The 13023-nt window shown below is 49.2% G+C and overlaps 1 protein-coding gene across 1 annotated transcript in view; it reads right to left on the minus strand.

Moving 5' to 3' along the window:
- Nucleotides 1-13023, minus strand: part of mrtfaa (myocardin related transcription factor Aa) — a gene marked incomplete at its 3' end in the record, with an annotated part of 37564 nt that overhangs the window by 14391 nt on the left and 10150 nt on the right. Inside the window, exon 4 of the mRNA XM_084439037.1 lies at nt 5640-5705. Coding sequence (XP_084295163.1) covers nt 5640-5705 — 66 coding nt within the window. The remainder of the gene's footprint in view (nt 1-5639; nt 5706-13023) is intronic.

Consider the following 13023-nt stretch of genomic DNA (forward strand, 5'->3'; position numbering starts at 1 on the left):
GTGATCACAAACGACGTCCCAGAGAGACCCTGGTTTTCTAAGGTGACCTCTCTCGCATAGCCTGAAGGGCGAGAGTTAGGATTAGACGCTCTGCTATTTCAGTCTAATGATGCGTCTGTTTTTATTCATGTCTGCCTAAAGTGCTGTAATGGTGGAACTGAGTGTGTGCAGTCTGACTGTGTGTGTGTGTGTGTGTGTGTGTGTGTGTGTGTGTGTTTGTGTGTGTGTGTGTGTGTGTGCGTGCGTGCGTGTGTGCATGTGTCCCAAAGCCGCGCCATTCCAGAGCAAGGCTATTGTCGCAATTCACTTTGATTGCTCGACACGTTGGATACATTGGATAACTTATAATTGGTAATATTGTCCTGTAAATACTACTTTACATATGTGTTAATGCCATTGAAATAGCCCAATGCCTCTCATAGTTTATACAGAGCATTAATACCTTTAAATAATCGTTTATAGGGATGCGTTAATCCGGCCATTTCAATGTTGAGTTCATATCAAATGAACGTTGGTCCTGTAAAATACTTATTCCTTCAACCTGCAGCACCGAGTAGCCGACCTCATGCTGAAAAACTACATTGACTGTAATAACACAATGTGCCAATTTGTTTCCTTTTTTGAGTCGAGAATATTTGAAGGAGTAGAGAGAATGCTTCTTTTCTGCAGCGTGTGAGCTATATTTTGATGATCTGTGCACTTTTAAACACGTCTCTAACGTTATGAGCCCAGCAGTTCCCCTTGGTGGTTATTTCTGCAATACAATTCACACCCACAACTACTACACTAATTCTGTCTGTCCTACATTTTGATGGTTTGCTGCTGAGTCACAAAGGTTTGCGCTCACAAAATTATAATCACAATTCTTTCCTTTAGGCCTATTTCCCTGCCCCAAATTGTTTGATTCATTGATTCAAAACAGATAACAAATAAGTCTCATTTCAGTTTTCTGTAAAATAATTCAGGTCAAAAGCATTGTGCTGAACGGACAGTCACGGGAATAACAGGGTCGCGGTTCTCCGTGGCGCGGCTTTGACCCCAAACTGTGTGTGTGTGTGTCTGATGATGGTGAGTTTATGTGTGTGTCTGTGAGTGTGTCAATCAATCAATCAATCAATCAAGTTGGATTTTATATAGCGCCCTTCATGATACCCAGAGCGCTTTACAGAGTCTGTGTGAACGTGTGTGTGTGTGTGTGTGTGTGTTACACAAATAGCAGTGTTTCCTGAACCCCACTTTCACTCTCTTCCGCATTTCACTTCCTGCGTCTGCCTTCCTTCCTCTCCCTGGTAGCACTTCTTGTCACAACACCCCCGACACACAGCCAGCCCTGCGCAGGCTGATCAACCAGCCCCCTCACACGCCTGCCTGCTCCCTCCCAAACTACCAAACCATACAACACCTAACCTAAAGTACCTTTCACATCCTGCTATTGTCCTAAAAATGCCGCACTCAACCTCTTGGATGACAATGTTTGTTTTGTCTTTCCGACCTCAAGATCGCTCAACAATCAACCAACGTGATTGCGAAATATCCCTATATCCTCTTAAGCAAAGACTCCCCATCCTCCCGACCACAGAGGACACAAAGTCCTACAATACTGTACATACTGTAGAGCCATGCCTCAGTAGAGTACTGTAGTGTTAACCTCTAGTCTATGTATAACCTGAACCTGTAGCTGTTCTCCGTTGGGTGAGCTAATGAGCCGTCGACACTCTCCCGGTACAACGACCCATGATGCACCTGTGCACACCCGAGCTCAGAGGGAGTGAGAGTACAGTGCAGGCTGTGTGTGTGTGTGTGTGTGTGTGTATCTGCGCGTCTCCTGCAATTCTACTAGAGGCACACAGTGTCTCCAAGCCGGTATTAATAACACGTGTAAGCTAGGGTATCACCAGCCAGGCTTATTATAGCCCGGTGTGTCACGCTGCGTGAAACTAACACACCCTCGTCGGCTGCAGTTCCACACACACACACACACACACACACACACACACACACACACACACACACAGGCACACACACAGGCACAAACACGCACATGCACACCACGGTGTGCGTGTTCTACCGCGAGAAACCTTGCAGGCGTTCATTGCCTATATTTCGCTGATAATAAGACGGACCGTTTGATGGGGACATCGCATCAAACGTAACATCTAATGACAATCACACTCCTGCCACTCAACCTCCGCTAAGCGCTATTCCCATCAGGAGTAATGTCGTTGTTTCGCGTCGAATTCGCAAGAGATGAGACCCTTCGGATTCAATATTCTCCACGGTTCTGCCGAATGAAGGTTCTCAAAGCGCAGGAGACCCGTTTGCGTTGCGCGGGGACCGCGGCTTGCGCAGGGCTTTTATTATGCAGCTCCCGCCACCTCATCACTTTAGGAGGCGTGTGAGAGATAAGGACTCCAGCCGGAACACGTCCTCATCCCGCTGTCTTTACCCCAACTAAAGCGGCCCTGTTAGCCTGGAAGTGTTTGGCGAGAATGCAGTTCACGTCCTCCACATGAACATTTAGCTGGAGACAAAGACAAGTGGTTGTGTCTGTGGGGCAGGGGGGGGGGGAAGGCAGAGGGAAGACGCAGGAAGAGAGGAAGGGGGGGCAGAGAGACATGGGGGAGAGAGACAGGGGGGGGAGATGGGGGAGAGACAGAGGAGAGAGAGATAAGGGAGAGAGACAGGGGAAGAGAGACAGGGGGAGAGAGACAGGGGAGAGAGACAGGGAGGAGAGAGACATGGGGGAGAGACAGAGGAGAGAGACAGGGGGAGAGACAGGGGAGAGAGACAGGGGGAGAGAGACAGGGGAGAGAGACAGGGAGGAGAGAGACAGGGGGAGAGAGACAGGGGAGAGAGACATGGGGGAGAGACAGAGGAGAGAGACAGGGGGAGAGACAGGGGAGAGAGACAGGGGGAGAGAGATAAGGGAGAGAGACGGGGGAAGAGAGACAGGGGGAGAGAGGCAGGGAGAGAGATAGGGGGGAGAGAGACCGGGGGAGAGAGGCAGGGAGAGAGACAGGGGGGAGAGAGACAGGGGAGAGAGACAGAGAAGAGAGACAGGGGGGAGAGACAGGAGAGAGAGACGGGGGGAGATAGACAGGGGGAGAGAGACAGGGGGAGAGAGACAGTGGAGAGAAACACGGGGAGAGAGACACGGGAGAGAGACACGGGAGAGAGACAGTGGGGAGAGACAGGGGAAGAGAGACAGGGGAGAGAGACAGTGGCTGAACGGTGCCATCCTGGAGAACATGCCATGGGAGACCAGCGAGGTTTGCATAAGCGTAGCTCGCCAACGCCAACACACAGAGACAGAGGAGGAGGCAGCGGAGAACAGGAGGCCAGGGAGGAGGCGCGAGTAGAAGGGGAGGGATGACGGGGGGGAGGACAAAGTGAAGAGGAGAAGGGGAGGGATGACGCGGGGAGGACAAAGTGAAAGACGAGGCAGAGGAAAGGGTGGGGGGGGGGGGCGAGACCTCTGATTCAACCGCTAGCAGGTGGTCGGTTGGCACTGACATACGCTCCTTCCTGTGACCGCACTGCCCATACGCCACCATTTATCCTTGCTCCTCTGCCCGCAGTCCTGCTTCATCCCTCCCTCTCCCTCTCCCTCTCTCTCTCTGCCACACACACACACACACACACACACACACACACACACACACACACACACACACACACACACACACACACACACACACACACACACACACACACACACACACACACACACACACCTATCCATCTCTCCCCATTCCCTATAACTCTTTCCTTCTCTATTCAACCCTGTTTAGTGGCCAAATGTTTTTATGGCATATCAGGTAAAATACTGCATCTGGGCCTTGTTAGGCCGTGATTGGTTGAGATCGGGGGAAGCTCCCCTGGGTCCCGCCTCCCGCCACATCCGTCACGGCTCCTCTCTCCCCAGACGGCAGGGAGACGGGCGGGAACTTCAGCGTGGAAGAGAAGCGCTCGCGGAACCGACGAGAGCTTGCCTCTCTAGTCGCCATCTAATCGTCTCATCTCACCTTCGAAAGTAAGACGAGTAAGACTTGTCGGAACGGTTCCGTCTCTTCTGCCGCCGGGCCGACCTGTATGACGCATAACAGGCCAGGGGTTGATCTGAATCACAGCCCACAAGCTGAGTCTGCACCAGGCACCAGGCCTATCTAGCGCATCATCTACCTACCGGCCAATGCGCTGCCAGCAACGAGAGAAACGCTGGCATCAGACACCCAGTCATCTCCGACGCTCTCGTCGCTGAGCTGTGCCCGCGCGGTTCTCCTGGCGAGCTGGCGTAGGTTTCAGAAAGAGCGTTGTGTTGGAAAACACAGGCCTTTGTGTAATGATGAGTGGTCTAATCGTCAGTAGCCAGCCTTCCTAACGAGGCACCTGAGACGGGGATTGAAGACGACACACACACACACACACACCTATCGCCGCTAACAGAAGGGGGGTTTCAATTGAAACACAGTCCAAACACAGAAAGGCCAAATGGACGAGGCCTCGTTGAATTCGGGGCTTCTCGCTGGAGCCGCCTGTCTCGAAAGATAAGGCTTCTTCTGAGTGGGGCTTCTATTTGTGAAGAGAACATGTGTGTGTGTGTGTGTGTGTGTGTGTGTGTGTGTGTGTGTGTGTGTGTGTGTGTGTGTGTGTGTGTGTGTGTGTGGTGTGTTTGTGCAATGTCCAAATTAATCTATACAGTCAATTACTATAATACATACAGTAGCCTACAGTACAATAGTGACTCACAATGCAATGTGAGAATATCCATGCAATTCCTGTCGTTGAAAGAGGATTTGAAAGTGAGGAAGGGAGAAAGTGTTCTGTTAGCTGTGTGACAATCATGCTCCTTTGAGACTAAACAACGATCCCAGGGCTGCACTGTTAACATCCAATTACTGTATTGTATCTCAGACTGTAAAAGTCCCTGATAAATATAACTTATTTTTCCAGGAACTAGCTGGTGTGAAATAGGGGGAGGAAGTCCCTCTTGACAATTCTAACACCACCTACAGAACCATAAACCATGCAGTGATATTAACTTCTAAAACATTGAGTGCAAGAATGAAGTCCTAAATCATGCAGCAGATACGCTGGATGTTTTGATGAATCTAGCAGAACCTGGCACTTCAAAGTCGCGTGGAGAGGAAGAGGCTTGATTCATCTATCTGGCTTTGAAGAATGAAACCGACTTTTCTCAGAAAAACACCCGCGACAACCTTCCCGCACGAGAATACATCAGCGCGATCTATTCTAGCCTGTATCTCTGATGAGGGAGAGTAGGCAGGTGGAAACTTAACAAAGCTGAGTCTCAGCAGCAGTCAAGAAGTAGCAGTAGCAAATTGTTACACAGCAAACTCTTTTACTCAGTTGACTTTGGCTCACGAAGCCGTCCCGCACATGTAGGGCGCGTTGTACGTCTACGCGCGGCCCCTGCTGGAGTTAAAAGCCGCTACCTCGGCGAATGCTGGCGCCGCGCTCGATTCGGCTCACGACAACAGGTGTAGCCTATCGCGGGCCTCGGAGTTAATCTACCGCCGTTGAGTAAATGCACCCAGGGAGGGGCTACAGGAGCCCCGGGGGGAGAACAGGACAGTTGGAAGGTTTTAACAGACGGATGGACAGTGGGTTGGACTCACGTGGCATGATCCCCTGGCTGACCAGCTCCTCACGGGTCCTTCTCTGCTGAAGCTTCAGCTGCAGAACTGTGGAGGAGAGAGAGAGAGAGAGAGAGAGAGAGAGAGAGGGGGAGAGAGGGAGAGAGAGAGGGAGGAAGTGGGGTCAGTCGGAATGGTACAAGCCCACTCAAAGGACGGTGGAAAACAGCCAATAAATATCAAACCCCGTACACCTACAAGTTTCCTGTTCTGACCTGTTGTTCCCCTTTAGGGGAAATAGGATACAGGTCACAGCCTGGCGGCTCACCAGTACACGCTGCCGAGCGGTGACGACGCCAGAGACCCCGGAGCTGAAGTATACGCTAGTGTTTGCTGCGTCGGACCCCTCTCTCTCTCTCTCTCATCCTCCTCTCTGTCTGACAGAGACACTTGCGACAGTGGATACAGAGGTTATCACAGACAGGGACGGGAAACAGCCGGCAGATGGACTGTGTCACACTAACACACACACACACACACACCACTTCCTGTTTGTAAAGGTTCTATGAAACAGCAGGTCCCTGTAGTACGATCGCTGCTACTGCACTAGTGTCAATTCAGAAAGAGGAAGGCCTGTTCGCTCCTCCCAGTTCAAACAGAGCGAGGCGCTGGGCTCTGTAGTGAACGCCTGCAGACTGCACACAGTCTAAAACTCCAACTAAAAACATGTCTGCTGAATGGGAATTACACAAAATATAGTATTAAGAGCTACTGTAGATAACGCCCTCTTTCTTTCTCCGATTGTGACGAGGCATCCTGGTTGGTTGGGCCGTGGTTAGGCCTTCACGGTCACACGTTGACTCTGCACTTCTCTGCTCGCTGCAGCAGCCTAGTTCTTGGTATCATCTCACACTTAAAATATTAAAAACACGGCGTCTTAAACTGAAATAAAAACGCTCTCGTCAACATGTAAAGGTCAAAGAAGTGTTGGGGTTCCAGGTTATCATGTGGTCAGTGTGAGTGTGTGTGAGTGTGAGTCACTATTCTCAGAAGAAAGCCAGAGGTGTGAAACACACCAGAGAGAGGAGGCAAGATTAAACAACCAATTACAGACCGGCACATACTGTACAGTAAAACCTTTTGGTGTGCACGCATGTGTGTGCAGGCCAAGTACAGTAACACCAGTTCATGCTGTATGAGAGTGCGCCAGCTCTGCCAGAGGTGCAAGAGGCCACGCTGTTTATGTTTCAGAGTGTTTATGAACATGTGACCAGCGTACAGAAGGACTCTAAAAAACCCTTCCAGTCAGAATGGGAATGTCTCAGGCTGAGTGGATGATGATGGTGGTTGGCGAATCTGCTGAGGTCCTTGGGTTCGTCTCTGTTCAAAATGGCTACTCTGTAGTGAGGCCTATATGCTGTGCTTTATCTAGGTTGGATCTCTCTCTCTCTCTCTGCCAGCCTTGCTAAGAACAGCCTCTGCTGCTGTGGTTTTCACAGCTCTGAGCAGCGTCTTCTGCTTATCTTCTGCTTATCTACTCTACTGAAAGTCATGTCTCTTTTTATTAAGTATTAAGCCCATGTTTACTACTCTGTCAAAATGTTCCTAGCCAATAGACTTAAACATTCCCGAGGAGCTTGCTTGATCGTCTCGTTGAGAGAGGTCAGGGAAGAATTTTTACAGCTCACCTATTTCGGCCCCTGGGTGAACTGTTTTTTTTTTTTTTTGCTTCCCTCTGGAAAACGTAGGGGTAGGATCTATGTCCAGCCCCCCTTTGCTCTCTGTAAAGCACATTGTGTTGCCTCTGTGTATGAAATGCGCTATACAAATAAAGTTTGATTAGATTTGATATACAGGCCCCGCCCATCAGCTCCTGAGCCCCGACACCTCCCCATCTTCCTGGCGGTCTGTGCCTGGCGTAGAGAGCCCTCAGCTCTGCCCTGCCAACAGACCAGATCCAACAGGCCTACTGAAGCTAACAGGGGCAACACACGGGAAAACACAGATCCACACATCCCCAGGCACACACGCACGCACACACACTTTTGGCAGATGATTGGACAGTTGGGCCAAGGGTTGACTGGCTGATGATGCAAGGTGATGATACAGAGTCTATTCAGAGAAAATGAGCTCATTTTCAAATGTCACTTAGTTCCGCCGGTCTCAATAGCTCTCTCACTCTGAATGTAAATGAATCGCCAACCTGGTATTCCATAACTCTATTCTGTTATATTCACTAGATTACTCTCCCACTTTCTCCTACTTCTGATTTGTACCATGAAAGCCCCTCTCTCTCTCGGTCTCTCCTTCTCCCAAACCTGAAACCCCTCCTCTCCCTCTCCCCTCCCCACAAGTTGCTATTTGTGTCCTCACTGTAATAGCCGGGAACTCTATCCCTCTGCTCCGCATGGACCAGCCTGATTTATAGGAAATATTACTGTAAATCACCACACACACACATACACACACACACACACACACACACAAACTGCCCAATGGCAGAAATCTAAGGCGTGGGCTAAGGCTGGCATAAGGGGGCACGGGCGAACACACACAGAGCCGGGTTCTGCTGTTGGCCTGGCAGTAGGTTAGATTAAAACCCAGCCACACAGAGCCACTAGGAAAGATAGCATGCCTCTGTTGTCTGGTCCCTGCTACACTGTAGCCTGGTTACGGTGCATCATAGTGTTTCAGCTGTATCAAATCCAACCGGAGCGTGGCTCAGATCAAACCGTATCTCTCTGTACATCTCAATCTCAGAGCCCGCGGCCTTTTCAGTTTCCCTCAGACTCTGCGTATCAAAAACTGCCTCTAGGTGTCTCAGGGACCATTCCAAATAGGATGACTGTACACATTTAGTAAACATCCTGGCCTATACCACTCGCAGGAACCATCAAACATCAATGTATGCATTGTTGCCACTGCTAAGACTGGAAAAGTGTAAACCCAATGTACCCTGACGGGTCACTATTTTCAGCATTCACTCATGACCTCTTTATACTTCTGTGAAAGCTATTAGCGACATGTTCAGAGTCTCTTCCTATATCTGTCGGGGTCCTGGCCCTGGCCGCCCCTGCGGGGTCATAGTGTCCACCGGGCGTGAGTCCTGTCTGGCGCCGGCCCAACTGTGGCACCGCGGCCAGCGGGAGGGCCAGCTAGGATCTGACTGCCAGCCCAGAAAACACCTGACACTGACACACACTGAGCCCAAGCGGGATGAGGAACTCAATGGAGAGACCTTTCACTAACTGAAAGGTGTTTGTGTGTGTGTGTGTTTGTGTATGTGTGTGTGTGTGTGTGTGTGTGTGTGTAGGTTGGCACAATCTGTCAGAGGGATGAGATGTTATCAACAGATATTACAGGATATCAGGCCAAGGTTATCAATTTACTATTATTCAGCATTCCTTGTTTAAAGTGTATGTATATGTATGTATGGTGTGTATGCGTGTGTGTGTGTGCGCATATAGGTGTGTGTGTGTGTGCTCATCATGAGTCCCACCTTCTCTCAGACTCTGACATGCTCGCCGTTCTAACTCAAACCGAATCGCTCTCTTATCCATGCTGCTGCTGATTGGAGGAGCCCCAAAGGAGGCGGGGTCGATGCGAAGGCAGGGATCCAGCATGACGATGGAGTTCAAACGGTGAAATCAACCTGACTGAGAGGCTGGGGTCCCATCAATGAAATCTATCAAATATAACGTCCAGAACTTCAAAAGTCACAAAAAAAATAAAAATAATGCCTCTTCTTTGAATTCAGCTCAGTTCAGTCCAGGAAATAGGTACTTTTCACTCACAATGACTTGGTTTCTAAAACACATTCATGAAAGGTACAACCTGATGGACCCAAATGAACCGGAGATTCCAGAATGCTCAGAGCTGTGATGGAAATCCAGGGGGGGGTTTTAGTCATCCAAAAGTGTATTTAAACAGCTTCTTTCTTTGTTTGACGTCTCCGATGGGACCAGAAGAAAGAGTGGTACAGTCCTCTATTAGAGCCGTACATAAAGAACAACAAAAAAGCTTAATAAATAAAAGCACAAAAACCTGTTAGCAGAGAAGATTACGGACCTAAAAGCTTGACGAGGCAGCATGCACTGCAGCACCAGACTGTGAGTGAGAGGTGTGTGTGGGAGGGAGTGTGTGTGTGTGTGTGTGTGTGCGCGCGTGTGTCAAATGCCGGTGAATTTGTGATCAAGCACTTTGTCACAGCTGTTGCTGCACTCACTCACTCAACCTTTGACAGACGCAGACAGACGCAGACACAAGCACACAAACACACACACACACACTGACGGAGCCTTTACCTCCACACTGAATACCTCTCTCTTAGCACCTATGATCTAAGCTCAATAGTTTCAACATTAGTGTGTGTGCACCTATGAGAGCTTTGTAATGTAATGTTGACGAATAGCTAATGCCCCAGGGGCTGAGACCATTACCCCACACACCTACTACACACACATCCGCACACCAAAGCTGAGCTCCAGTACTCTCCTTCATCATGACTGTCAATCCAGACATCCACTACTATGAGGCGGTAGCTGGAGGAGAGCCATCGAGTTTGTGCGTTATCATTCAGACTAAAACGCTGCTCAAATTCAAAGGATCCTGTTAAAAGGATCACACAATGCTTGTGTTCAGACAGGGTAGTACTTAATCATAAGACTTAAGATTCTGTGTGTGTGTGAGTGTCTACTGTACATCTGAAAACGCGCACGCACACGTACACGCACACGCACACACACGTTGTGGTTCAGGAATGTTTCCCAGAGGCTGGTAAGCTAAGGATCACACAATGTCAAGTACAGGAGATCCCCTGGCTGAGGATAACATTCCTCTCTGATAATTACCAACATACACGCCTCTTCATCAAACACGCTCCTGTTTCTAGGTCAATAAGAAAGTATGTGTAGAGATGCATAGAACAGTGTGTGTGTGTGTGTGTGTGTGTGTGTGTGTGTGTGTGTGTGTGTGTATGGGTTTGTGCATAAACTATGAAGGATGCACGTTCCTTAAGCTCACGGTGATGAGGAAGGAGAAAAATAATGGAGATTGATCCCACTCGCTGTAGATAAGGCACCGACCATACGCCTGCAGGGATTACCCCCCTTCCGTGTGTGTGTGTGTGTGTGTGTGTGTGTGTGTGTGTGTGTGTGTGCGTGCTTATGTCAGCCATAAATACTGATACGGAAAAGGCAAATAACAACATGCAAGGGCTCTAAGCGCGACCTAAACACCCACACCACCTGCAGTTACATTCTGCTGGATCAGTGAAAGTAGGAGCTAAACGTTGCTTATCACACTGGGATAGGGCTGCCTGTCAGGCTGCAGTGGCTAATGTACTGCCTGTGGGGCTGCTTGCTATAATACAGGATCAGTGGATTTCACGCCCCCTGCAGGCAGATAACTTTACCGTACCAAAGTCGAGGTGTAATCAACCCAATCCGGTATTTACATTAGAGCTTGTGGGGCATAATATGTTATGTGCACATATGTGGCTAGCAGCACCGGCTGATGCTGGCCCCATTATGGCTCCTGCTTATGGCTCCTTGCTAGTCCCACAGAGGCCTGATTCTCTGAATGGCAATGTCGGTGTCTAGAACATGGCTTGAGGGGCTATGCTATGCTGAGGGACTACTTCTTTTTGTTTTGAAACTTTTCAGAGACAAAATCTACAGTATACTACCCCCGTGGAAAGCTTGCCTCATTCAGAATACAACCCAAGAGTACATCATTCATCTTACACATAGTATTCTGATTGAGGGGTCAAAGGTCGTCATGAAACGGGAGGGGGGGGGGGGGGCGACAAACAGCCCGACTCAACACCTCAACACCAGAGTTACATCATCTCAGAAGTCTAACCTAGTCTCCTTCTTAAAACATACCGGTGAAGAGCTATGGGACCTTCTTCAGTAATGAGGTTCGGAGGATCTGAGCTATCACAGACAGAGATTCATCCCAGGCTGTGGGATGATTCTATCCCCTCTCTCAGTTAACACTAGGCCTTACATCACTTAGCACTTAGTTTTCGAAACAAAACACCCCATATTATAAGAACGACATGATGATCCATTGAAGACGAGGGGGTTTAAATACCTAAATAGAAAAAAAACACTCATCATCTCATATCTTCCCATCTGGCAAATGATGTCATCAATCATTTGCCAGAAGATAACGGTCCCTCCATCTTCATCGTGGTCTTCCTCGCAGGAAAGCGTGCGCTGTAAACAAGTCTCAAATCAACTCCTCCTCTCCAGAGCTGGACTCCAGAATGTTGCCTGCGCCCCCCTCCCCCCCCCCCTGGAGTAGGGTCAGAGAGGAGGAGGGGCAGGGGGCTGGTTTAAATAGCAGGGCCAGCTGGCCAGGGGGGCTATATCCAGCTCCTCCTCACCTGTGCTGACGGGGGCTAGGGTTTCGCATAGATATATTCCTACACACGCGCACACACACACACGCTCACACATACACGCTCACACATACACGCACACACATACACGCTCACACATACACGCACACACACGCTCACACACACGCTCACACACACGCACACACGCGCACACACACGCGCACACACACGCGCACACACACGCCCTGACTCAACAGATATTTGGTCTTTATGTTTCGAGGCCTGTTGGCCAGATCTCAGTCCATTCAAACACACATTGACTACATAGGAACATGCGCATGTAGATCAGGATTTGTGGCACCTAAGTGCCCGACGTTAAATTCAAACAGCTGACAAATTGGACACAAAGATACTGTACAGTGGGTGGATCGAAGCTTCATTCCTGTTTTCTGCTGTGCCCAGTTGTGGTCTTCTCGCTGACCACAAGATGGCAGTGTGCATCGTTCTACATTCTCTACAGAAGGCCCATGTGTCATGATCTTGAAGATATCAGGTGTCTAAACTTGTTTAGAACAGGCTTAACACGTCTGATCCCATTACAGTGACATTACCAGTGTTCTCCTTTGACCTCACCTGCTAAAACAGAATGTGTGTGTGTGTGTGTGTGTGTGTGTGTGTGTGTGTGTGTGTGTGTGTGTGTGTGTGTGTGTGTAGATAGATGGAGAGAAAGAGAGAGTGACTCCACATGCAATATGCAAACCTATTTATTCATGATGATCATTATTAACTTTGAATGACATGCCCTCATTAAACGTGCTATCAATTAGCCTCCACAGTCAGCCACTGTGACAGACAGTCAGGGCTACAATAAGTAGTGTCAATGTGACACAAGAGGCCTGCAGCTACTGGTCCTGCTGTACTATGTTCAGCTCAAGAGCTCTGTGGTAGTGTTAGGTTGGCTGTGCTATGTTCAGCTCTAGAGCTCTGTGGTAGTGTTAGGTTGGCTGTGCTATGTTCAGTTCTAGAGCTCTGTGGTAGTGTTAGGTTGGCTGTGCTATGTTCAGTTCTAGAGCTCTGTGG

This window comes from Borostomias antarcticus, assembly GCF_949987555.1.
Source record: "Borostomias antarcticus genome assembly, chromosome: 5".
Lineage (NCBI taxonomy): Eukaryota > Metazoa > Chordata > Actinopteri > Stomiiformes > Stomiidae > Borostomias > Borostomias antarcticus.